This window comes from Magnolia sinica, chromosome 9 (assembly GCF_029962835.1).
Source record: "Magnolia sinica isolate HGM2019 chromosome 9, MsV1, whole genome shotgun sequence".
NCBI classification, from domain to species: Eukaryota; Viridiplantae; Streptophyta; class Magnoliopsida; order Magnoliales; family Magnoliaceae; genus Magnolia; species Magnolia sinica.
Window position 1 is genome coordinate 91,076,464 of NC_080581.1, and position 27,615 is coordinate 91,104,078.

Consider the following 27,615-nt stretch of genomic DNA (forward strand, 5'->3'; position numbering starts at 1 on the left):
TAAAATCAATAGAATCCTAGATCCTTTCTACCTGACTGAACAAGGAACAATCTATATTCAAGAAAGAGGTTCTACTGGTACAAGCTTCTGATACATCTACTACGGTGAAAATAAGTATACCTTGTAAACTCTTTTAGGTTTTTCTAAGATAACCTGTTAAAATCTCAGTTTAAGTTTTGTTTGAGATAACTTAAAAATCTCAGTGTGGGTTTGATTGTGATAGCCCGTGAAAATCAAAAGAATTGTATAAGTTATTAAGGTGAACATGGGAAACCTTTTCATAGTGAAAGATAAAATTACGACGGAAGTAATTTTGCGAGTGGAGTAGGTGTGGCTGTTTTTAAAGTACTGAACTACTATAATCTTTTGTGTTATGTGGTGAATGTCTCTATTTTTTTTGTGGTGAATGATTGTATTTAATTTTAGATTGAGTGGTGTATGTTGTAATATTTTAATTTACTCTTAAAAGTTTGAGGTTTTTATTTTAAAGAAATTCGTGAAATAAGGTTATCCTGCCTAAAACTTTAGGAGAAGGTTATCCTACGAATTATTTGGAATTATCTTATTCACTCTCCCTCTCTAGGACATCTTAAGCTCTCATTTTCAATCATCTTCAAACTCCATCTCTAATCACATATATCATAGCTTCACCATCGTCATCACTTTTCGCACATACTTTGTCTTCATCAAAACATAAAGTAAGACAAAATCAGAACTTCTCTGTGGGAATCACCTTTGTAAGCATATCCATCAGATTCTACGCTCATGTGGATCTTCTTGATAGTAACACCGCTTTCCTCGAGCACTTGTTGGATAAAAATGATGACAAGCATCAATATATTTAGTTCTAAAATGGTAAACCGAATTCTTCACCAAATTGATAGCGTTTTCGCTATCATAATTAACTAGCATTGTCTCATGTTAAAGTACATGCTCGTTCATCATTCATATTAACCAAATACCTTTTTTGAATGCTTTCGTAACAACCAGATACTCAACTTCTCTTGTAGAAAAAGCAACCATAGATTAAAGTTTTGACATCCAACCGATTACTCTGCCTGCTAATACAAATGAATAATTGAAAGTTGATTTTATTTTATCCACATTTCCTATATAATTTGAATCCACATAGCTTATAAGCCTTTTCTCTAATTTCTAAAATGTCAAAATGTGGTCCGTTGTACCTCATAAATTATAAAGCACCAATTTCACTACCTCTGAACGTAGTTTGTTGGGGTTTAACTTATATTATATTAACATTGCTTATTCATTTTATTAGATCATGTTTGGACATGGACACAAAAATGAGGCGGACTACAACTCAAGCGGCTCACAAACACAAAAAATAAATAAATAATAATACTAGCAATTAAATGGCTACCAGATTAAGGCCATGTAAGTTTTGGATCAAATTGATATCTGTGTTTTCCCTTTCTTCTAGTATGTTGGCTGACAAATAAACACATGTAGGCCGGGTCCTTACTCTTACCCGGGTGGTAGACTCTCGGGAGTTTCAACAATGGGTCAAGGGTTCAAGAACCCATAGGTGCTGAAATTGTGCATGTGTGTACACACACATACGGCCTTAGTAAGGCTTCAATGGTGGATGTCATTGTCTCGGTCCTTTCTTTGAGTGGTCCACATAAGCTTTGGATCTACCACATTTTTGGAACCATGCCATATAATGATCTCAAAAATTGAATGGACGGTGAGGATATAACACATATATTTTGGAACCATGCCATATAATGATCTCAAAAATTGAATGGACGGTGAGGATATAACACATATATCGTGGTGGGGCCAAAAATTGGATGGACGGTGAGGATATAACACATATATCGTGGTGGGGCCACAGAACTTGGTGACGTCTCGGTGGTGTGTGGCACACCAAGCAATTCGCGTCCACCAACCATGGACATCCGCAGAGGCAGTCGCAATGCGCGTCTGGTCGTATTCAACGAAGACAATTTCTCTCTCCCCTTATATATATATATAAAATCTTTCTTTGATTTTGATTTTGATTTTGATTTTGATTTTTTAGTTTCTCAGCGTTGGAGAAAGACTGGTATTTTCGCTTCCTTTCCTTCCCGATCTTTGGGGCTATCAGGGTTTGATCGATTTCAATTTTCCTTTTCTTTTCCGATAATTCTTCTTTATTTTAATCTTAGAATCGTATTCCAATCTCTTTGATAGAATACGCATCTGAATCTATTTCGCAATTCCCCGATTCATCATTTCTGTTGTTGAATTTCAATTCACTGGATTTGGTTTGAGAAATTGCTGATATCTTCTTCTTATTATTCTCTCTCTCTCTCTCTCTCTCTCTCTCTCTCTCTTCTTTAGAATCTTTTCGGTGATTTTTGGCTTTCAAAGCCCTCAATCTCTTTCGAGATCTGATTTTGGGGTATTCTTTTCAGAGATGTTGGAGCAATTGCTGATATTTACGCGGGGTGGTTTGATCCTCTGGACATGCAAGGCGCTCGTAAACGCCCTTAAAGGGTCCCCGATCGACACCTTGATCCGGTCCTGCCTCTTAGAGGAGCGATCCGGCGACACGTCGTACAATTACGACGCCCCCGGTGCTGCGTACACTCTCAAATGGACCTTCCACAACGATCTCGGCCTCATCTTCGTCGCCGTTTATCAAAGGATACTCCATCTCCTCTATGTCGACGATCTTCTCTCCATGGTGAAGCATGAGTTTTCACAGATCTACGATCCGAAGCGTACGGCTTATGATGATTTCGATGACGTCTTCCGGCAGTTGCAGAAGGAGGCGGAGGCTAGGGCGGAAGAGATGAGGAAGTCAAAGCAGGTGGCAAGGCCCGCGAAGCAGATCGCAGCCAAGAAGGCCGGATCACAGGGCAGTGCGAAGCAAAAGAGCAGTGGTGGATCCGGCAAGGATGGCTCAGATGACGATTCGGCAAAAGACCGTGGATTAGAGAACGGTAATTATTCTAACGGACATGAAGCCAGGATCAAAGGATCTCGTGCGGCCGATGTTGCTAAGAGTAAAGAGAATGGCAGCTCAGAGGTCGGGGCTTTTGATGTAAGTAAGCTTCAGAAGTTGAGGTCGAAAGCAGGGAAGAAAACAGATACAACAGTTAGTAAGGCTCCCTCCAAGGTGGAGCCAAAGAAAAAGTTAACAAAGAAAAATAGAGTTTGGGATGATTCGCCACAAGAGTCGAAACTGGATTTTACGGATCCTGTAGATGAGAAAGGGGATGAGAATGTAGCAGTTGTGGCAGCTGATCAAGGAGAAAGCATGATGGATAGGGAAGAGGTCATCAGCAGTGAAAGTGAGAGCGATGCAGAGGAGGAAGTGGAGAAGAACACCAAGACTGATGCAAAGAAGAAAGGATGGTTCTCATCAATGTTCCAGAGGTAAATAAATTCCTCCCATGGAACTTTTTGCATACATTCATTCTAAGTTTACTGCCTTGTCACCTGACTTGCAGAATTTCCGAAATGCTGGTACCTTTGGGTCTGTGATTGGGAGAAAATTTTTCAATGGTAGAATTTGAGGCTTAAATGCCAAAACTAACTGAACTATATCCAAATAGTCAAAGACTGGCTTAGACAACACTCCGGAGCAAGTACATGTTTAAGTGTGTCTGCCAGTTTCTCTATTGATCTTCCTATGTCTAGCTTCATGAATACTGTGTATTCATCTTTCTATCTCAAAAAACATGTTTTTCGAGAGGTTAATCAGGTAGCCGATTATCTTGCAAGATAAGTAGTGCAAGAGGGTCACTCGTTGATCTGCTACCTCTCCCTTTCCTATGTATCCTATTGCTCTTCTAAAATTTTGTTATTCATAAAGAGCTATTTTGTCTCCAACAAGATAAAAAAGGGTCACTCATCACTGGCAATTTGTTACCTCTCCTTTCCTATATACCCTATTGCTCTTCTGAAATTCTGTTAAGAAAAGGTTTCCTGATCAGATAAAAAGGTCGCTCATCACTGGCAATTTGCTACCTCTACTTCCCTATGTTGTATTTTGCTCATTTTGTTAATAGCATTCTGTTATTCAGCAAAAGCTATTTCAATGCCTAACACATGAACTCGGATTGCATAGTGCTTTGTGCTGCACTAACATTGGTACCGTTTGCTACCATGGGCCCCACCATGATGTATGTGTTTTATCCACGCCGTCCATCCATTTTGCCAGCTCATTTTATGGCGTGATCCCAAAAGTGAGGCACACCAAACTCGCAGCTGGACCACACCACAGGAAACAGAGGTGATTGAATGTCCACCAGTAAAAACTTCCTAGGGCTCACTGTAATGTTTATTTGCCATCCAACCTGTTGGTTAGGTCATACAGACCTGGATAAAGGGTAGATACACATATAAGCTTGATTCAAAACTTTTGTAGCCCCCAAGAAGTTTAATGGTGGGAGTTCAATCACCACTGTTCCCTATGGTGTGGTCCACCGAGATTTGGATCTGCCTCAGTTTTGGGTTCATGTGCTAAAATGAGCCGGCAAAATGGAAGGACGGTGTGGATAAACACATACATCATGGTGGGGCCTACAAAGCTTTTCCAGTAGCACACAGTACCAACGACGGTGCTGTGTGCTACACTACGTAATCTGAGTCCCTAACATACATGAAAAAGAAAAGAAAAGAAAATCTTAGGAGAGCCTTTATTCTGACTAGGAAACTAACCACAATGAGAAACTACCTTAAAATTAAATATTAACTTTAGCTTGGCTTGAGTAGATATTAGAGGACTACTCTTGCATGATTTTTTGATTTTTTCTTTCTTTCTCTCTCTCTTTTTTATTTTGTCAAGGTAATATAAGATGCATTAAGAAACTAGGAAAGGGGGAATAAAACTCCCAGAACAAAGAGAGGTATGAGATACCCCTGCCTCAGGCAACTCATCAGCGGAGGAGTTATCATCTCTAGCAATATAGGAAAAACAAAATCTTTAGCCCAATTCCAAGAGATCTCACTTCATAAAAAATAAAACTTAAGCCCCAAGGCTCAGGCCTGACCCCTTTGTTCAATTAGTCACACTAATGGAGTCCCCTTCTACTCTTGCGCGAAATTGGATACTGAATCATGAAGTCCCTACCTTCTGATTGCAACAATGTTCTTCTTTAGGTTGGAAAGATACTAGGCTTTGACGAGTTCTATGATCTTCTTCCTATTAAAACAAGTTGGTCTTCACCTTCTGTTCCACCAGGATATATTATTTTCCTTTCACTTGATTTGGCTTTAACTGAACTCTTCCTCTCCCTCAGTACTTTGTTTGACCTCAGATAATCTTTCTAGCAATCCTTGTCAATAGTTTCTTTTAGAATCCCATCATTCCTATTGTTCTTGATGAATTGTTATGTTGAATCTTTCAAATCAAGCACTTTCTCTGGTTTCGGAACTCTCGTCGTCATCTCAATTGTAAAATGTCAAGACCTCCTTCTGGTACCTTCTTCATTCAATAAAACTTCTCCATCTTGTATCGACTTGTTGTACAAAAAGGGTATGTTGTTACAAGTCAGTCCATGTTCCAATATTTCTTATTGGTCCATGGCCCAACAATTTATAGCTGTAAGGTCTTCCAAGAGAAAGCCTTATAATATGGCCTTAGATTAGCTCTCAAGGGTTATCTGAGATGCTCTGCTATTAAACTGATGTTGGAAAAAAATTCAAAAAAGAAACAAACACAAGCATTTCATGCAAAAGATGCTGGAGGAAATTGAATTCCCTCAAATAATAATAGACTCTGGATAATTCGCAAATGAAAGTGCCTGCAGAATTATGGAAACCTTAATTACTAAGAAACTATTCATCTCAGCCCTCTCTAATCTATTTTGGGGTTGGATTAATGGAACCTAGTTCTCTTGATTTCTTGGCCAACCTGCTTGCCACCTGACATTACCCTCCTTTACCCTAGGTTTGGGAGCAGCCTTGCTTCATATCAAGGCATAGTAATATCAGATGATATAATCTTTCAAAACAAAAAAGTAATATCAGATGATATAAATACCTATGCTTAAATTACAAAAAGAAAAAGGAAGTCAATTAAACTGCCCATCCAAAATAAGTACCCAAATTTTCCTTTATAACTTCATCAAAACATAACTAGACTTGGATACATATCAGAGAATTACTGTGTGAAAATTGTACACCCAAAGCTATTAGTTTTTTATTATTATTATTATTATTATTTAATTAATTTAGAGAGAGAACAATAATTTTATAAACAAAGCATTGAAGACCCAGGAGCTATACAGCAGGGGTAACCAGCCACCCAAGAATACAAAAAACAAACAAATCAACCTTCTCAAAATTACAAAAAATTACAATCAATGTCTCCACACATATACGAAGCATTGATTCAAAGCCCAATCAATAACCAGACCCTTTGCATGCATTATAACCCAACCCGAGACATGATTTGGGTTCCTAAAACATTAACATTTCTTACTTCATTAGTTGTTATTTGATGAATATAACAGTCGCAAGTTATGCCTACGGCGTATGTTCATATGTTTGAAATGATTATATCACCATGGACATTGATCTTTTCTCTGGAGGATTTAGGGCATGTACAGAATAATGAGAGTCCTGACTCCTGAGTTTCTTCTGAATCTTATTCCCTTTTATTTTTCCCTCTGCAAAGTGAAGGCTGAGCCTCCCAGTTGATTTCCCCAGCTGACAACATATCAACAGCAATACATACTTCTAAAAGAAAGATGAGCTTGTTTAGTATAGGACCCACTAATATGGGAATTTTTTGTCTTTCTGTTGCTTATTTCTTTTGCATCGTCATGGTTCTCCACCTAAGTTAGGTGTTTGCAAGACAGGAATTCAAAGGCTGCTCAAAGCCAGAGCTTTTGGGCAATTGGGATGTTATGCAATAAATTATTGTCTGCTTCTGTCAACTGTGTAAGACAGGATTTTGTAAATTTCTTTTTGTCTAGATTTGGCTAGATTCTTGAGTGATGAGAGGGTCACATGTATTTGGGTCCAATCTTTTTTTGTCATTTTATAATATATACTAATGAATTGTCAATTACCAGCAATTTGGTGCATCTTTAAATGGTGGATTGGCAAAAGTTTTATGAGTAGCTGCCCACCTGACATCAACCTTCCTCTTTTATGTTTTACCTGATCTTTGAATTGGCCATGGCAGAACCTCAAAAAACTAAATGGTTAAAAAACAGTAGGACAAAGCACCAAGTCAAAAGATAGTAAATGCTAGCAAACAACTCATGTCGTGGTTTATGGTTACCCTTCCATTGCACAATAAATTACCATGTGTCAAGTTGCATATTGACACATGGAGAACCTATTTGTTCTAGGCAGTCCACTATGTCTTGCCCACACTTCGTGGTCCACCACTGAAAGATCATGTTAGTCCAATGGTAATATCCATCCAAATGTTGGATGTCTTCTACTGAGCACAGATGGGATGGTTAAGATTATTTCATCAAGGTGATTCTAAGAAATCAAAAGCAAGTCAACCTGGAGGCCACCAAATGGACAGCTCATATTGATGGACATATTTTCGATAAATGATATTGACCATCCATTTTGTAGGACATTGATGGGATGATTAGAATAATCAGATGGAATGATTCTGCTCAGTGGCCTACAAAGAGTGGCCCAACTCGATTTGTTGGACTATCCAAGTGTCCATTGCAACTCAGAGAACCATAACTTACAAATATAATTAGGATAACATAAAACATGGGTCCATGGACAAGATCATCTTCCCTATAGGTCTTCATATCTTTGGCGAATGGTGGCATCGTTGGAAAGGATAGCGTGGGAAGGGATAGGGTTCCATTTGAGAGATGGGAGAGACATAAGGTTTTGGGAAGATATTTGGGTAGGGGGACCAAAAGCTAATTGACATCTTTCCGCAGTTAGCGGGAATTGCATTGGACAGGGGATTGAGCATTGACAGATGTTTCTCAATGCATGGGGAGCAGGTCATTTGGGTCTCACCATGTAGAAGGCATTTGGAGAATGAAGAGATAAATGAACTTTCTTAGATTGCTTCAGCTATTATCCAAAAATGCAGCCATCGCTTTCAGAAAAAGGCTCCATGAATTGATTGTATGAGAGTTGGGAAAATTTTCAGTGAAATCTCTTTATAAGGTCTTGAGTGGAGAATCTTTTGAGAAGAGAAAAGTCTGACAAGCTCCTATTGGCGATATGGTGCCCCTCCTAAGGTGGCGGCATTTGCCTGGTTAGTGGGTTGCAAGAAGCTTCTAATGGTGGATAACCAACCTTCAAAAAGAAAAAGATGATCCTTTCAAATGTGTGTATTATGTGCTATCAAAGCTGCGGGATAGGTGGACCATCTTTTCCTTCATTGTTCCTTTGCAAAAAGTATGTGGGATGGCTTCTTTAAATTGTTCGGAGTTGATTGGGTGGTTCTGAGCTTGATTGGTAGTTTCTTTATGGTGTGGCATGGTGTGGGAAAAGGAAAAGTTGGGAAATATGTTTGGCGCATGTCCCTATTAGCAGGTCTCTGGTGTCTCTGGTTAGAAAGGAATGATCGGTACTTTAAAAATCAGCAAATGAATGTTTTGGTGATCTTTCAAAAAGCAAAATCTATTATTAAGGAGTGGGTGTATGCATCAAAGATGATTGAGCAATTCCCCAATAATTGGGCCAAGTTGTAACTTTCCTTTTTAGATTTTGTATTATGTAATTTTGGCTGTGGCCTTTTAATAAATTCATCATCGTTAAAATTTTAAAAAAAAACCATAAAACATGGGTCCAAACATGCAAACACCCATGTGCATGTTTATGTAGATCACTTTGAGCATTCTACATATTCCATGCATTTTGATGGTGTGGTGTTTGTAGTAACAGCAAGCTTCTTGCAATTTTTCAGCATTGCAGGGAATGCAATTTTGGAGAAGTCAGACCTGGAACCTGCTCTAAAAGCTCTGAAGGATAGGCTTATGACAAAAAATGTGGTATGTTTATGCATCCACTATATAAACATTCATTTTATTGGTGCATATTTAGCCTGTTTACAGCATTTCATCACTGTATTCACAGGCCGAGGAAATAGCTGAGAAGCTTTGTGAGTCGGTAGCAGCTAGTCTTGAAGGTAAAAAGTTGGGTTCTTTCACAAGGATTTCTTCAACAGTTCAGGTTTGTGAACTTGTTTCTTTATAAGAATTTTTCTTGCCATTTTGCAAATATTGGCTGCATGAGTTTCCTTCTTATTACCATTTTGGAGAGCTTCATTAACACATAAAGACTGCAGACGGCAATGGAGGAGGCTTTACTTCGTATTTTAACTCCAAGACGATCTATTGATATCTTGAGGGATGTCCATGCTGCTAAGGAACAAGGAAAACCATATGTTGTTGTCTTTGTTGGTGTCAATGGAGTTGGAAAGTCCACCAATCTTGCCAAGGTTATGATAGTTTTCTTTCATCTGTGTTTACATATTTGAAGGCATGTGTGATGATAATATTGTTCTGATCAAGTGGAACTGCACTCACACTCTGGAAACTCATTTTAGTTATCAAATACCACTCTGCAGGTTGCATACTGGCTTTTGCAGCATAATATCAGTGTTATGATGGCTGCTTGTGATACATTTCGGTCAGGTGCAGTTGAGCAGCTCCGAACTCATGCCCGCAGACTCCAGGTATGATGTGTCAGTCGTAGCTCTTTCCTTGTGAGGTTGTAGGGCTGTTTCTGGAGAGGCGCTCCACCCGGAGTTTGAGTATCTCAAAGCCATGAGTCAGGATTCAATGCATTTAGCTTCTAAGTTTTCCTTGCAAGATCCTGACTGTAGGAAAAAGAGATCTCCATTCTGGTTATAATTGACCAACATGGATAGCAGTTTTCCATTCCTTGCTATTTTCTTATATTTTGCTTTAGTGAAATTTTTTTACCAAAAAAGTAATTGGATTCTGTTCTTGATCGTTAAAAAGAAAGAAAGAAAGAAAGAAATAATAATAAAATAATATAAAAATGCTGTTTGCCGCATCCACCCTGTTCAGCTGAAAGGAATATAAGCAGTCTCTGAAGAACTGCAATATGCCTTCCAGGAATGAGCAGGCCCCAAGGTCATTTTTATTCAATGATATAGAATTCAAAATGGATTTTACAGTCTGCTTGCAGCTGCTGGTGTGCTGTTCACAGGCGTGTGATAGTTTTTATTTTATTTTATTTTTATTTTTTATACTCTTCTTCTCATTTCTGTAAAATAGGAGAGAGCTGGTTACATGATCGTTCTCAAATCATATCAACCCCCTATATGAATAGAAAAAGTGCTGTTTCTCTGAGCTGATCAACTGTTGTTGAAACTACCTTTCAGATTCCTATATTTGAGAAAGGGTACGAAAAAGATCCAGCAATCGTAGCAAAGGAAGCTATCCAAGAGGCCACTCGCAATAAATCAGATGTTGTTCTTGTAGATACAGCTGGGCGGATGCAGGTAACTGTTATCTAATATATCTTTGGGGTTAATTTGTTTTCCTTCTCTTTTGCTCTTTTGGTAGTTTGAGTATCTTCCATCAGACTTTCATTTCTTCACTGGTGTGCATTTGTATACTCAGTTGCGTAATTGAATGTTACATTTCAGGACAATGAACCACTGATGAGAGCACTTTCCAAGCTCATTTATATGAACAACCCAGATCTGGTTCTTTTTGTTGGAGAGGCGCTGGTGGGAAATGATGCTGTGGATCAACTCTCAAAGTTTGATCAGGTTTAGTTTTTGCTGCAAGTTTCTTGTACTCGTGTGTGCATCTGTCCATTTGATTGAGATCATGTTTCAGATTGATGAGATTTTTCCCCCCACTGTTCTTTTTAATGATTTTTTTAGCTAACATGTGTGGATTGAGCAATTTTCTTACCCTGTACAGAAATTAGCGGACCTGTCAAATTCACCTAATGCCAGATTGATCGATGGCATCTTGCTCACAAAGTTTGATACTATTGATGACAAGGTATTTCAGTGTAGGTTTTACGAGCTTTGCTTAACATCAGATGCATTTTGAGTCCACTGGATGTTAACTGAACTCTTTTACAGGTTGGGGCCGCACTTTCCATGGTTTACATTTCTGGAGCACCTGTAATGTTTGTTGGCTGTGGGCAGTCTTACACGGACCTCAAGAAGCTGAATGTCAAATCCATTGTTAAGACCCTCCTGAAATGAAAATGTTATGGCTTGTTTTTCACTGCTACTGTGTGCTACTTCTTCATGAATATAAAGTTGCTACCAGACTGTCTCCCATGACCTCATCGTAGGCACATTGGAGGTGAATCAATTGATTAAAGTTACAGGTGTAAAACTAAAATTCAGTTTATTGATTTTTCTGATCTGGGTTTTTGGTTTTTGTCCATATAGGTAGGTAGCATGTCTTTTTCAAACATGAATTATAACAAAAAGGAAATCCATCATGTAGTGCACTTAGAAATGTCTATCAGTAGCATTTCTGGAAACTATCTGCTGGTGATTTGGATTCATACAGATGGTTATGTACTATCATACTATCAAACTATTATATGAGCTCTAGGAACAAACTTGCGCTAGGATGGAGGCCTGCATCTTTGAGAGTTGTGTTCATCTGCTCGAAGCCAAAAACTTTTCTTGGGAAGTTGGATATCAGTCGGTAACTTCCTACCCCAGGCAAACCCAGTGAGTCGATGTATCTGTATATGGACTGAATCTTGTCAGTGCAAAGGAAGCTCTGCTCCTTCCTTTCGCCATTCGGAAATCGTATCTGTATCTGCAAAACCGTGTCCTGGATCAGAGCAGTTTCATGATTATCACATATTTGCTTCTGAATTTGAGATGGAAGTTCAGCGTCAATTACCTGAGTAACCATTGGACCCTTTATGGGAGTAGAGGTTTCCTTCCATTGATTATCCTTGGTTGTTTCCCTTGCTTTGTTTCCTGGCTGTTTTGTAGCAGCAGGAGATTTCTTTGGCTTCTGGATGTTTGCTTTCTTGTGTGCTTCAACCTGCTTTTGAAGCTGAGTTGTTTCCTCTATGGCCAAGTCCCGGATTCTTTCCTTTTCCTGGAAACATGGATGTTGTTTGTTATATGTCAGTTACTGCTGCATCTGATTTAGATTTCAGCCTCTGTATAGAATCTGCTGCATCTGATTTAGATTTCAGCCTCTCGGTATAGAATCTCACCCTATCAATTTGAAGCGCCACATGATATGCAGCATTTTGTTCCTCCCTCAGTTGGCGGTTTGCTCTTCTTCTCTCTTCTTCCACTGCTTTGGCTCTGAAAGCTGAGGTCTGTTCTTCAAGTGTCAGCTGTAGGATCTCCACCAGTTCAGCAGGTGACACTGGCCCTTCCACCTAAAACAGTTATGTGCATGAAAACGAGTTCTCAGCAGAGAGGTGGAAAAAAAAAACCCTTCATTTGCCATAGAGGAAAACCTGGAAACTGCAGTGACATGGTTCTGAGAAAGGAAAAGGAAACTACTCACCTGCTGCAGGACCACTATGCTATCACCAGAAGTAGGCATGATGATGGCACAGAAAGGAAAAGTGGGTGCTCTTAGTGCGGCAGTTATATGTAACCCTTCCCCTCTGTTTGCAACGGCAGCCCAGGAAACAAAATTTGCATCCAGAAACTGCACGACCAGCTCCTTGCAGAGTGTCCCACTGCAGAATGGAGCTGTGTAGGGGTGCTCAGGCAAGTGGAGATAAAGGAAGAGAAGCTTTGATTCCTGCTCTGCTATCTTGAGAGCTTCAACAAATCTGCAGGCATAAAAAAATGGATGGGACAAACCATACTGCTGCTCGAAGTTGGTGATGAAAACCCATTCCTCTGGAACTGCCAGAGCTTCTTGGGGCTGCTGGAAATGCAGCCGCTGATAGTCTCTCCTTCCGGCACCTATCAGTGCCATTCCATGATCCACTGCTCTCGAGAACCCTCCTATTATGTTCATCGGGAGGTTAACAATCCTTCGCACAATGCCGCTGCGTGATGAACGCTCTGCTCTTGTGTTTTCTCCTATTGACATCATCTTCTGGTAAATTCAGGAAATTGCTGGGACACCTGAAAGTAGTACGGGAATGTTTGATGAAGCTGTGAATTCTTGAGTAAGAAGTGAAGAACTCTCTGAAATGGCTGATTCAATGCTCCAACACCGTCTCTCAAGGCCAGAACCTTCTTGAGCTATACCAATCGTCTTTGTCAGTGTGAAGCTTCCTCATTCTAAATGCAGAGATGGTGTTGGAGCTCTACCTTTTCACTGTCGATAAAGAGGGATTTGAGAGAATTGCCAAGATGCCTTTTGTAACTAAAAGGAGTTATTATTTAAAGAATGTCTGAGGTAAAGCACCCGGCAGATGCTCTATCCTTTTCTTTTCTTTTTGACAATCAGCTGGTGATCTGTGGCATATATTCATATAAAACAAAGTTCAAAGGAAACAAGAACAATTCAAAGGAGTGGACAGAGTGTACCTGCTGTCTCTGTTCCATACACCCAGATCAGTATCCGAACACCTTGCCAAAAGAATATGAAAAAAGAAAAGAAAAAAAAAAACAGATTTGGGTTATAGTTTTTATAATCTATAGGGGGTCATTTGGATGCCTATAAATGGTTTTAGTACAGTTTGTTCTGTTTGACTTTGAATTGTAAATAATTTATAGGTAAATGATTCTCCATGTTTAGATAGCCTTTAAATTATTTCAAGTCATGTAAATGGAAGGCCAATCCTTCCATTTATGGTGGGCTATAAATGGAGATCTTGAAAAATAAAATTTGAAAATTTTGCCTATAAATGAAATGGGGTAAATGCTATAAATCATTTATAGGCAAGCAAAAAAAGCCATCCAAATGCATAGTGTAAATGATTTACTTGTAAATCATTTACCAGCATCCAAACGACCCTAAAAGAATATTCTAACATATTCATCAAATTAAAGAAGAATGAAATACGAGAATAAGATGCCTCCCTCTCGATTATGCAATTTTGGATTTATTCTCTTCTTTTTTATATCCATGGTAGTATGGTTTTGAGGGAAAAGATATCCTCAAGTGGTAGACTGAGTGAAAGATATCTCATTGAAACCCCGAGGTCTTGGTATCATTCCCTAGCGGAGGTGGCTAATAGTGAAGTGTAATCTGACATTGGGGTGTACTAACAAGCTAACATATATATATATATATATATATATATATATATATATATATATATATATATATATATATATATATATATATATATATATAGAAAAAGGTACTATGCGCTCGACCTTACAAGACCGTCCCATGAGGTCGAGTTGTGTGGGCCCCACCGTGATGCGTTTCGAACATCTACCCCATTAGTCAGATGCACCATTCCATCGTGGGCCAAGATCTCAAAATCAAGTCAATCCGTGACTTGTGTGGGCCACACCACATACAGAAGTGGGGAGGGGCCGTGCACCATTAAAACATTCATAATCATTTTTTGGGCCCACCGAGATGTGGTTTGCAAATCCAGCCCATCCATTATGTGTGTCCCACTTGGATGAGGGTTCAGACCAAGTTTCAGCAGCATTCAAAACTCAGGTGGGCCCCACCAAGTGCTTTTATATGTTTTTGGCATGTCTTCACATGATTTTAGATGGTATGGCCCACCTGAGTTCCGTATACAGCTGATTTTTGGGATATCCCTTAATTTAGAGGGGACCCATCAAATGCACGGTGTTGATGGTCGACACACATCATGGTAGGGCCTACACAGCTCAACCTCACGGGAGCTTATAGTAAGGTCGAGCGCATAGTACCTTTTCCATATATATATATATATATATATATATATATATATATATATATAAACACCGAGGATATATATATCCTCGGTGTTTATTCCAAATATCATTGGAGGGTCACTCAATGTTTCGCACTAATTGAGGCATGAGGCCGACAACATGTAGCAATTGGGCATTGGTCTCTCTCAACCAGAATGTTATAAAGAGTGCGGATCCGGTGTTTCCTGGAGTCAGGGTCCACCGTGATGTAATAGTCTTATCCACGCCGTTCATCGTTTTTCTCAGATCATTTTCCCAAAAAACGTGACAGGTCCAAGGATTAAGTGGAGCACAAAGTAGGGATTGAACGTCCACCATTAAAAACTTCTTGGGAGCTGGAGAAGTCTCAGATCAAGCTGATATTTGTTTATTCACTTCATCCACGTCTAAGTGGCCTTATTAATAGGTTGGATGGTAAAAAACACATCACTGGCCCTTAGAAAGGTTTCAACGGTTGGTGTCATTCGAACGATTTGAAAGGAGCAGATTGCGCTTGCATGCTCCAATAGCAGAATTCCAAAGACATGTATGAATGATTTGAAATGGGCAGATTGCACTTGCATACTTCAATAGCATAATTCCAAAGACATGTATCAACTGCCACCCTCGAAGCTTCTGGATCAATGTTGCTGAATTTCTCATTACAAAGTTCAGCATTTGAGGGCCAAGATCGTTTGCACCAGCTAAGCAACGTTGCATTGCTTTTAGCTCTTGAACCTGATGCTTCGACTGATACCAGTGTTGTTTCCAGATGCCTCACCACCATATGAAGCATGCATGGAAACAAAAATTTTAATCTAAGCCATTCAGCTGGTTGGCCCATTCACATTCCCTCATATATCCGCTGTCAGAGATAAATGTAATTTATTTATTTTTGTCATCTTGTCTTACAGGCAGAGAAATGATGGCGGGTTGGAGAGAATTTTTTAATTAAAATATTTTTTTCAAGCATTGTTGGAATATTTTTTTAAACCAGGCAGAGACAAATGTATTTTTTTCTCTGATGTATGGCTTAATGAAAAATTTTAATTGATGCAGTTCTAACTGGCTAGCATTTTTGTTGGATGGAAAGTGAGGGACTGATTTTTTAGCCAAGTGTTATATGCAAACCATAGATCCATCCTAGCGTAGAAGTGACACGGTTAGCTAGAGAATATGTTAGGGATTTAAATAAAAGTGATGGGATTACAATATAAAAAGTGTAGAGGTTACACTAGAGAAATTGACAGGGTTGCTGGTTAAAGTAACTGACTTGTGCTATAATTATGGTGTTTCAACAGTAAAAAATGACCTTATGAAAGATATGGACAATATTTAAACATTATAGTGGACTCTGTGGAAGTTTCAAATCTCAGGCGTGGACCACAACATAAGAAATCCTATCATTTGTGTAGCTTTTTTTTTTTCCCAAAAAAATGGTGCGGCACGAATCAAAGGGCCCACCAGCTTCATAAATGGCAAAAAAACTTTATACAACCTGAGCTAATTTGGGCGGGGCAACAACACCAAAGAAGGCCCACCTATCATATCTCATACAAAGGATCTGCTATGCCATACCAAAAAACAACAAACGACGACGAACTTTCCAAAAGAAAAGAAAAAACAACCACCCTAGTGGCCCGATGGCACTAATCTAATGAAACCGAGGCCCGCTTTCTCTAAGAAGACCAGACCTCTGATCTGAATCGGAAGATCGCGTACATGACCAGGCCCACGCCATTCTCAATCTAGTAGCTTTCACTGCCTCATTGAGCTTTCTAATCCACAGGCCGCCCTCCTCTACCGCCTCATTTTACCTAGTAAAGTAGTCACTTTATGTAGTGCAGGTTCGTTACTTTATCTGAGCACCATGTATCACTTTGAATAGTGTAACACAATCACTTTGTTCGGAAAATACCATCATTTTGTACTAAACAAAGTGACGAGGTTCACTGGACAAAGTAATTGAGTTGTTGGACAAAGTGATGACGTTCTACTAGATAAAGAGATGATGTTGTATCATACTATTTGACGGGGTTTTACCAAACAGAGTGATGGGGTTGTTGGACAAAGTGAAGAGATTTCACTAGATAAAGTGAAATGGGTGCTAGACAGACAGTGACAAGGTTATTGTATACAAAGTGATGGGATTACTGGATAAAGTGATGGGATTCCATTATATAAAGTAATGGGGTTGCCAAGTAAATTGATAGGGTTTCGCTTGACAAAATGATGAGTTTTCTTAAAAAATAACTTGGTTCTGCTATACAAAGTAACGGTGTTACTGTGCAAAGTGACAATATTTCACTGACAAATTTACGGGGTTCCATTAGACAAAGTAATGTGGTCATTTTACATAATCATTATGGTGGGTCTTATAAATTTCAAGGGTGGATGTCTCTCTTCCAAATATTTTATTTGTATGGGGTGCGACTATTGATTTTATCGAGGCCTAATGCAATGTTTATGTACGATCAACTATAACCATTGGCTGTTGAGTCCAATATTAGGCCTAGAGATATGCACTTAAGGAAATAGTTAAGGAGAGAGACGTCCACCCTTAATTTTAAAGGGTCAAACATTATACTTAAATGAAAATCCAATCCAACTAGTAGATTGTTGAAACAAGTGATGGGTTGCCGAATAAAGTGACTTGGTTCCACTAAACGAATTGACGAGGTTACAATACAAAGTGACGAGGTTGCAGTACAAAGTGACGGTATTCACTAGACAAAATGGCGTGGTTGCTAGACAGAGTGACGGTGTTGTTAGACAAAGTGAAGAGATTTCACTAGATAAAGTGAAAGGAATGCTAGACAAAGAAACAAGGTTTTTGTAGACAAAGTGACGGGATTACTGGATAAAGTGATGAGATTCCATTAGATAAAGTGATGGGGTTGCCAAGTAAATTGAAAAGAGCATCCAATCAACCAGGTGTTAACCGGAGCAATCTTGGAGATGGGGCCTCTTTAGCTGAAATTTGATAAAATAAAAATGTAAAGAAATTAAAAATTAACACTACTAGAAAGAGATTGGTACAGATTAGATCCGTAGTTGATTCATCCTTGAGACTCCACTAAACCTGATTAATCCTTAGACCTCGGGACATGAGAGGGCTTAAGGTCTTGATTACATGTGATTTGGCTTGCTTTGCATCTCTGTCAACATCTTGAACCAGCTTCTTGACCAGTTAATTCGTGGGGCACAAGCAGCATTTTTTATCTAATTTCATTTAGATAAGTACTTCAGCATAAAAATAAAATCATAAACAGTCTCATTACCAGTCTACAATCATCAACATACATGGCTCTAAATAACCTTGTAAAACCTGATTGTATGTGCCAAAAGGCAATGGTCTTGCCAACACAAATTCTGAAGAGAACGGAACAAGCATAAAAACCTACTTATGAAAATCTTTAGTAACACAACAGCACTCGCAGTGATATCCTTACAAATAATTCTTGGCTCCTTTTATTCTTATGAGCTCCTGCGCCACTTCCTTCATTGTAGGCCTTTCCTCCCCTTTTGGTTTGACACAGCTTAAAGCAAGCTCTACCCAAGCTATCAGTTGCTCCATCTTTTTGTCACTCTCAATGCTGGCCTCCAAATCCAGGCCAAGCCATTCCTCTTTAATGGAAGAAATTACCAAATCTGAAAATGCAGCACCTCCATCACCCATCCTCTTCCGGTCATAAGCCTTCTTTCCAGTAAAAAGATTGAGCAAGAGCTCCCCAAAGCTATAAACGTTGCTCTTTTCTGTTAATTTACCTGTGCATATGTTCCTTCAATCTTCTCCAATTCGATACTTGTTTCTTCAGCAGGCGCTTACCTGCAGAAATAGGATGAAGTATTGAAATAATTAGAATGGATGCATGAAGAAATTATGGATAGAGTGCAGTTCCAAAGTCCAATCAGAGATCATACGATTCTTGAAATTCTCTTTGAAGCTTGCTAATGCATTTTTTTAGAATTAGACCATGATGCAAATAAGAAACCACAACCAGAGATTGTGAATATACATGCGGGATTTGAGCATAAAAATCGACAATGATCTCCAAAACTAACCATGTGCAGGGTTTCAAAAGAAGATAAGACTTGGAAGCCTGTCAATCTCTGTTGAAACATTGAAATAAGCTGTTCAATCTCCACCTTCAATTTAGCAGAGTCAGCAACAAACTTACCAGTCTTATAGAGTATTTGTGAGTCAATTAAATTGATCGGGAACAGACAAAACTATGATAAGAGTTTGGAGTTGGTGCACAAGGCGCAACTAAACCCAGTCTAGCAGCAAAGCCAGAAAGTTGATTTTAGCTCAATCGGTGAGTTTTGAACCTATGGCAAACTTTCTTCACGAACATTGAACTCTACAAGACATTATTTCAATGGGAAACAACAATAGCAAGATGGACTATACCTCCACAAATTTCAATTTGAAATCGAGGCTTCCAAAACATTGCGCAAGCTCATACTCATCTCGAAGGTATTCCAATATCTGGGCATAGTTTGCATCGCGCCAAGAAATTTCAGATTTCAACAATGAGAGTAAACAAGCATGAGATGCATCCAATTATGTGCTAGCTTATAATTCTAATTCGATAATTTTGGAAGTCAATTCAGAAAACTGGTATTTTGATTTTGCAGTCCAAGTGAACTGTCAGCAGAATTTTGCTAGGTTGGTAATGTAATATGTCAATTTTGGACTCAAGAGGCCAGGCCAATTGAAAGGACCTGGTTGAGCTGCAAGTAGATTAATAAGTTCTCAAGATTTTACATTACTTTGAGCATACACTTCTTGGAAAATGAAATTATGTTAAGGACTCTCACTGTAGATCAATTGTACCTCTAATTTATAATACAATGAAGAATTGAAATTTTGAGACACTTTTTATAACCTCTAGTAGTTGATCAGAAGTTATAGGAACGACATTTTTTTTTTTCCTTTTTAATAATCTACAAAAGAAAAGAGAAGAAGCCTATATGCATCATACCATCATGGCTCGGCAGTCCATGTCTGGTATGGGCATCTTCTAGTAGTTCAAAGAGTTAAATCCCTTGATAGTTGCATTCCTAGAACAAATAATTGAAGCAGAAACTGTGACAGCTCACTGCTTAATTTGCACATTCTCCAGAAAGAACAGTAATATAATAGAAAAGCCCATAATTAATTAAAAACCAAGACAAAGTTCTCCATATGACCAGGCCTGGAGCATCCAATACCAGTGGTTGAAATTCATAGACAGAAGAAAATTGTAGCAGCATCACAACTTCAGATGGGAAAGGAAGCAGGAGTGGCATCTTGAGCAGAAAGTTCCTGTAGCAAAGCTCATATCACTTAAAATGTTGTGCTTAAGACTAAAGAAGTAGGGCCACAGAGCGCAATTTGCTCATTTCAAATCTTCAAATGACACCAACCGTTGAAACCTTTCCAAGGGCCAGTGATGTGTTTTTTACCATCCAACCTATTAATAAGGCCACTTAGACGTGGATGAAGTGAAAAAACAAATATCAGCTTGATCCGAGACTTCTCCAGCTCCCACGAAGTTTTTAATGGTGGACATTCAATCCCCACTTTGTGGTCCACTTAATCCTTGGACCTGCCATATTTTTTGGATAATATCTTAAAATGATCTGACCAAAACGATGAACGGTGTAGATAAGACTATTACAGGAGGATGAGATTCACCTCAGCTGAAGAATGGGAGAAACATAAATTGATTTTTGAAGAAGATTTTATTTGCTCTACTCGGTCAAATCCTTTTAACATGAAAATGGAAACAACATGCATGTGAAACGGGTTCATCTGGATCCTGCATTTGAAAACACATTTCAGACATGCATGTGAAATGTTGCTTTCCTATAATAATAGATTGAGAAAGAATAGTTGTGGAGTCAATCTCTCATCTACTCCAGATAACTCATAGCCAACTACATTAGCTGACCAACTGCCTGTAAAAGATTGAAGGTTTCAAACTTTCAACTTCTGATGTAGTCATTATCACCACTGTTTCTGCTTCTATGGTCCACTTGAGCTTTGTATATGCTTCAATTTGGGGTCATTAAATGTATGGACGGCGTGGATAAGACACGTACATTTACAGTGGCCCCCACAGAGTTTAGTACTGGGTAAGCCGTTAGGGTTTTGCAGGCCCAAGCCCGGCCCATTTACACCCCTATAAGCGGTAGGATGGCCTGTGTGGCCGAAGTTTCTGCGATAGGAAGCTAATTGGGGCCCACCATCATTTTTGTGAGAAATCCATCCTATCCACCCGTTTTTTCAAATCATGTTACGTAGGAGGCCCAAAACTGAGGCATATCCAAAACTCTAGTGGGCCACATGACAGGAAAAAGTAAGAATTGAATGTCCACCGTTGAAACATTTGCCAATGGCATCCTTCAAAAAAATCAGCTATATTCAAGCTCAAGTGGACCACACCAAAGGAAACAGTGGGGATCGAATGCCTACTGTTGAAAAATTCTTATGGCCATAGGAGTTTTGGATTAAGCTGGTTTTTATGTTTCCCTTCATCCTGGGTTGGATGGCAAATATACATTGCGGTGGGCCCAACGAAGATTTCAACGGTGGCCATCACTATCCCCAGTGCTCCCTGTGGTGTGGTCCACTTGAGATTTGTATCTGCCTCATTTTCAGGATCATACACTAAAATGAGCTCGCAACATGAATGGACGGAGTGGATAAAATGCATACATCATGGTGGGTTCCAAAGTCTGGTCACTACCCAATCCGAGTCCAGCAATTCGCTTCCTTGGAAGGATGGCTTGAAAGTGCATTGGGGATTTTCGAATTCTCTGGCCGATCCATTGACCCTGCAAGAAGGTCCATATGCTGTATGTTCAAGAGCATTCGAGTTTAATCGAAGCAAAAAAAGAAAATAAAATAAAATTAATTGAATATCTTCTCGACTTTGATTGAGGTATGTTTTCACATCCGTACGGCTACAAATTGGAAAAAATAAATAAATCAGTTATTGCCTCCTTCACATCTCTTTCTGAGTTCTTTTTCATTTCAGATGAATATGTATGCTTCCTTTTGGGAATTTTCTTTTTTCAATTTAGGCTGGTTGCTATGCAATGTTGTTGGAGAGGATTGTTCTATAGCATTTTTCTATGTTGGCCATGCTGTGGTGTATGTATGACATGCATGCAACGCATCCAACCACACGTGGGCCACCTTCCTTCAGTGTAGGTGTTTGGGTAGCTGTACATTGTTTTCTATGGCGTGGCCCACCTGATGGTTGGATTGGCTTGATTTTCTTAAGTGGCCCACAGTCACAGTTTAAACATGCTTTTGCTTGAAAAAATGAAGGGTTTTTTTTTTTTTTTTGGTTAACATTTATTCTCACTATTTGTCAATTTTTCCTATTTTTTTCCATTAAAAATAAAAGTACCGTGTAGTGAAATAGAGGGCTGAATGCTATGCAATACGAGGTGCTTTTTAAAAACACTGCTGAGAATTTGGGGTTTCTCTCACTTGGAAATAAGATTTCTGGGTGACAGTTACTACCCTGCTAAACTATATTCTTCAAAACAGAGAAATAGCCTCAAATTCAACACTTCTAGTATCGCCCCTCAAGGTACTTCACTGCCACAACATCAGCATCAGTCTTCTTGATGATCTTTATGGTCATCCAGACATCTATGTGGTGCCTGGTGGGGCCATAAGTGAGCTGTCCATCCAGGTCAAATACAACAATCACCATGCAAAGTGTTGAAATTCTACCTCTTATAGGACCATGATCATGACTTGTTTGATGAAGAATGATGCAGTGGATTCTGAACCCTTTTTGTTTGAATTGGTGATTTTATTAATAAAATGAAATATAAAGTACATGGACTAACAGCCCCGATATAAGAGACCCTCTATCATTCAGAAGAACGGGTATCCGACCCAAATCTGCTTAGGGAATAAACAATGAAATCCAATCCAGAATTATAGGCTGCCCCAATTTCCTACCATGTCCCTGGAATCGTCTCACAAGTGCTCATTTGATGATCATAAGAAGAATTCTCTTTGTTAGCACCTTTATTGATGAAGCTGCATCCTCAAATATTCCAGCGTTTCACTCCTTCCACACACCCCAAAGAATTCAAAAAAAGCACATCCTCTTGCGGTTCTTTGTTGGGGTGCCCCTCCATTCCTCCATCATATACTCTATAGAGGCATTAAATCACCAATCGATCTGAAAGGATAAAAATAAAGCCCAGACCATACACAGAGCTAATATTGCAGGATTTCATACAAGAGGCCCATCCCACAATCCCAACCTTAGTCTTCCTAATCACTTCCTCCGCCTACCCACTTCTATTTTGGAAACAACGACTCTATTTTCCCCCGATAGTATCTGAAGAACAGCCATGCAGACCAACTGCCAAACCCTTCTACCCTAGTTCCTTGCCCCTCCTCCGCCCCCATGCCATGTTGAACAAACCAAGGAATCCCACCACTGACCACACCATTCGAGGGAAAGAGCAAAGAATGAAAAGGTGATTAATGGATGTTTTCCATACACATGACACATACTAGGAAGCACCAAAGATCTTTTTCAATGTTTTAAATAGCGAATAAAGTTTAGCGTAGAATTCATCCCTCTGAAGTTTGAGGCGTAAGCTACATAATGTGCAACGTAGCCATATGTTACTTCTAGATTTTTAATCAAGTTTGTGCTTCGTTGCACCAATTTCATGATATTCACTAAATTAGACTGATTAATAATGAAATTTAACAAAATTTCATGATATTTGGTGCAACCAAATGCAACCTAAAGTAATAGGAAAGGGTAATCATTAAGTATAAAGGTAAAGAAAGAGCAATGAAACTGATTAGCACTGTTAGTTATATTATTTTTACTATAAGTATTGAGAAGATTAACTAATTTTTATTGAAAATAGAAAAATGTAACAAATCATTGTTGATTTTAATGTTGTAGTGAAAAATAACTTGTAATGTGAGCCATGTAGCGTAGTTTATGTAACATGTAGCGTAAGTTACACGCAACTTAAGCTATTTTCATGAGCTATGTGGCATTAAGGCTAAGCTATGATACATAGCGTAAGCTACACGCTACATAGTGTAGCTATTTAAAACACTGATCTCTATTGAATAATGACAATAGTCAACACCTTCTTTCTCCCTACTAGCCAAACAAAGGCTACCACTTTGAAAGGACCTCCATATAACCGAATCTTAGTCATCTAGTTACTGCTTGTGCCAATTGGAGGCTTCCAAATCATCTTGTAGAAAGATCAGACCATAGATATGAATATCAATATTGTATTGGCTGATACAACCGTATTGTATCTGTAGCGACACAAGACGATATGCGATACGGGGTCGTATCGGCTAGAAACGAAAAAATTGACCCGTATTAGCCTGTATCGGCCTATATCGTTCTATATCGGCCGATACAGGGCGAATCGGCATTGATATGGCCGATACAAGCTGATATGCCCATAAAAACCCAATTTTGATTTTGATTTTGACTTTTTTTTCAAAATTTCATTCATTTCTCTTCTTTTTCATTTAAACTATGGAAGAAGCTTAAAAACTCATTTTAGGCTAGACCTAGACCTATTTTGGGATAAAAACAAATGATTTGAATGGGATTCAACAAATCAAAGTGAAGTAGTCCATTATGGGAAAAATCAGAAAGAAGGGTAAACCTTCACTTTCTTTTTGATATTTTCATTTTCTTTTTATTGTATTGCAATGTAATGGGCCCTAGTTCACCCAATCATGCTTTACTTGTGTTCAATTGAGGCCCATTTAGTTGACCTTCAACAAGTCAAGCTGATAGGCAACATTCTTATCAAAGAATAGTTCAATACACCATCATATGCATGTCCAAAATACAAAAATAAAAATAAAAATGATTGATTCTTAAATATCTTATTATATCTTATTATTCTCCTTCTGCCCGATATTTTCCTTAATTCTTTGGTCTAAATGAAATTCTGACTGATATAGCCCCGATACTGACTGTGACGCTGTATCATATCATTTTTTTTTGTTGGGCTGATTCACCGATCGATACCGACATTCAAAACCATGGACTAGATTGAAAAGTGCTCCGACTTGTCACTTTTCCACACTATATAATCCTTTTCCCTTGAAGCTAGAATACAACCTTAGAGCTTTCCTTGAAGCCTAACAAACTCCACCCCATCCATAGATTCCTCGACAAGGAGACTCATCGAGCGATTGGAACATTTTCCTCCAGAGAAAGGCTAGCTAACCTGGGGTACTTTGCCTGAAGAGGACTATCCCCAACCCATACATCTTAAAATCGAACCATCTCCCTCCTAAAACATTCCAATCACGGACTGCTTTTCACAAACATGACCCCGAGAGGAGCTCTTTACCCCCAACCTCCCTTATGAAGCCCATACTTTTGAGCAACTGACTCTCTCCAAAGATTCCCCTCCCCCGTTCCAAAACCCCATAGCCATTTGCCAAGGAGAGCCAGATTAATACTTTCCAGCTTCCTTATTCTTGCACATCCTTCGCTATATGGTTTGCACACCCCTCCCCAGCTCAGCAAATGGAATTTCTGTTTCTCCTCATTCCCCCTCCACAAGAACTCCCACCGCATCCTCTCGATCCTGTCCTTCACCGACTTACGTCACTTGAAGAGCGGCATGAAGTATAGTGGCATATTGGACATAGCCGCTTTGATGAGGGTCCCACCCAATGACAAATAATAACTCTTACATCTGGATTGCTTCCTTTCCATTCTCTCAATTTTCTTGTCTTTTTCTCAATAATCTTGTCCCATAAGTATTTTTCTGATTTGCCGATACAATAGGAAAACCTAGGTATGACAAGGGAAAAGACCCCGCACCACACCCAAAAGTCCTCACGAGCTCCACTTCTTCCATGGCCAAGTGCACACTCAAAAGCTCGCGCTTGGAAATATTGACTTTCAACCCCAACGGGAGAGAGATGGATGTGGAAAGCATCCAAAAAGACCCAAGTGATGCTTAGTATGGAATGCAAACACGAGAGTGTTTTAAACTTTTACTTTGGAGGTCTCAAATATGAGAGGGTTTTAAACTTTTAGTTTGGAGGTTTCAAACTGCCAATGGCTGTCAAGATTTATGGACTTCAATTTAAGAAAGCAGATTTTTCATGTGGGCCATTAAGTGGTGAGTCATTGTTGTGGTTATTTTGGAGGGGATTTTCTCAGGCGTTAGTGGTGCCAAGCATCATTATGGGAAAGCGAGGTCTAGGTACTCAATTTGAGGAGGTCTGGTGGTTTTTTTTAATTTTTTTTTAATTTTAATAATTTAAAGATTTTATTTTCATTGCAACCTTAGTTTATTGCAAAAACATAAAGATACATGTAATCCATCATGGAAAAATGCTATTTAGATCTTATACACAAAGAAGATCTAAAAACACTATTGCAAGATGATGAACCACAACAAATAAAAAGAACATGATTAACATTATAAATGCAGATTTAACACTCACAACATCACACATGCTAGATACAAAATACCACACCTTATATGAGCATAGCATCAATCCATACTTGTATTGAGCATAAAACCCAATAGGTTATGATGAATTGCTCCATGAAGGAAGAGGATATCTCTCTGCATAAAAATTTCAATTATTTATTCAACCATTCATTAAAGAGTATGTTTTCCAAAGCAAAAGAAACCCCAACCTCACCATCCATTACCTCTATGCTGACCATCTATTTGAATAAAATATTAATAATGATTAAAATACCCTTAAATCTTGTGACAACTGTATAGGCTTTCTGCTAATGAGTTATAACTCACACAAGTCACGTCACGATCCCATGATTTTGGGCTTGTGAAATCTAGCTCAATGTCATTTCGAACAGGAAAATTTCCATGTCATTCTGATATTGTTTGGTACCGAAAAGTGGCCTAGCATAAGTGGTGAAAATATTGAAGGGAAACTTTCCAGCAAATCAAAGAATGCAAAAATCTGAAATTCAGTTGAAAATACAAGTCTATTCCACATTTAGGGCCATGGATTATAGGCCTTTCTTCAATAACTTCCTGATCTGACTATTCCACTCATAAGTTTGCTTGATGACAAAAAGGAAACTTACTGTGAACTTGAATAAAAATAGGAACCTTGCTTATCAATTATGCTAATCTATGCATGTTTATGGATGAACAATGCACAAGTTTGAACAGTGCAGTAATGAATGGTAAACATGTGTGAACAATGGTCGCATGTAGGTCCGCTTGCATGAATATGATTTTATCGCCTGTGGGACCAACCTGATTATAGACGATAGATCATTGTGATTGAGGGCCTAAATGCATCAAACATCCTTCTTAGCTAAAAGAGCATTAGGGAGTTAACCTCCCTATCAACACGAGAAAAAGAGATGGGTAAGCCAATGCCCTTCTCCTTTTTTTCCCCCGTCACTTTTCCCCTTCTCTTAATCTGATTGACCAGTAGCACTCAATTCCAAGGAGCAAGGCTTTTTTTAGGACAACCAAAACAATGACATTACTAGAATAGCTCTCCATAAAAAAAGCAAGCCCCCAAACAAGTCAGTAATTAAAGACAAGTATAGGTTGTTAATTCCTTAAATTTAAATCACCACTGCTGACAGGCACAAAAGAGTTAGCTTTAGCATTTATCATCCCATACCATACCACCGATACGACAATCCCAAATTACCCATGGAGCTGCATCAATATTTAGCTTCAGCCAATCCAGCTGGGGATACAATTCACTTCTCAGCTTTTATTTTTTAATTTTTTAGGGCAACAAAAAAATTATGAGAATAGAAGCCACAAGTTCATACAAGAAAGATGATTAGGCATCAATCCTAATCATACAAAAGGGAAAAATCTCCCCAAGAGACCCT

The 27,615-nt window shown here is 38.8% G+C and overlaps 2 protein-coding genes across 4 annotated transcripts; one reads left to right on the forward strand and one right to left on the reverse strand.

Annotated features, from left to right (window-relative positions):
- The first annotated feature begins 1,945 nt into the window (after positions 1–1,945).
- On the forward strand, positions 1,946–11,333 carry LOC131256071 (uncharacterized). Its single transcript, XM_058257121.1, has 10 exons — positions 1,946–2,068; positions 2,421–3,387; positions 8,864–8,948; positions 9,034–9,129; positions 9,245–9,397; positions 9,527–9,634; positions 10,310–10,429; positions 10,577–10,702; positions 10,860–10,943; positions 11,027–11,333. Exons 2-10 carry the CDS (start codon positions 2,423–2,425, stop codon positions 11,150–11,152), a joined length of 1,863 nt encoding a protein of 620 aa, XP_058113104.1. The 5' UTR covers positions 1,946–2,068; positions 2,421–2,422; the 3' UTR covers positions 11,153–11,333.
- Positions 11,334–11,399: 66 nt separating this feature from the next.
- On the reverse strand, positions 11,400–13,481 carry LOC131256073 (plant UBX domain-containing protein 10-like). 3 transcript variants are annotated; one of them, XM_058257124.1, is made up of 6 exons: positions 13,424–13,475; positions 13,205–13,351; positions 12,441–13,015; positions 12,139–12,309; positions 11,814–12,017; positions 11,400–11,726 (listed from the first exon to the last, which is right to left on the reverse strand). In XM_058257124.1, exons 3-6 carry the CDS (start codon positions 12,981–12,983, stop codon positions 11,499–11,501), a joined length of 1,146 nt encoding a protein of 381 aa, XP_058113107.1. In that variant the 5' UTR covers positions 12,984–13,015; positions 13,205–13,351; positions 13,424–13,475; the 3' UTR covers positions 11,400–11,498. The 3 variants fall into 3 exon arrangements, with proteins under 3 accessions (XP_058113107.1, XP_058113108.1, XP_058113106.1); XM_058257125.1 differs by lacking the exon at positions 13,205–13,351 and having other exon boundaries at positions 13,424–13,481; XM_058257123.1 differs by lacking the exons at positions 13,205–13,351; positions 13,424–13,475 and having other exon boundaries at positions 12,441–13,129.
- Between the last annotated feature and the right edge of the window lie 14,134 nt (positions 13,482–27,615).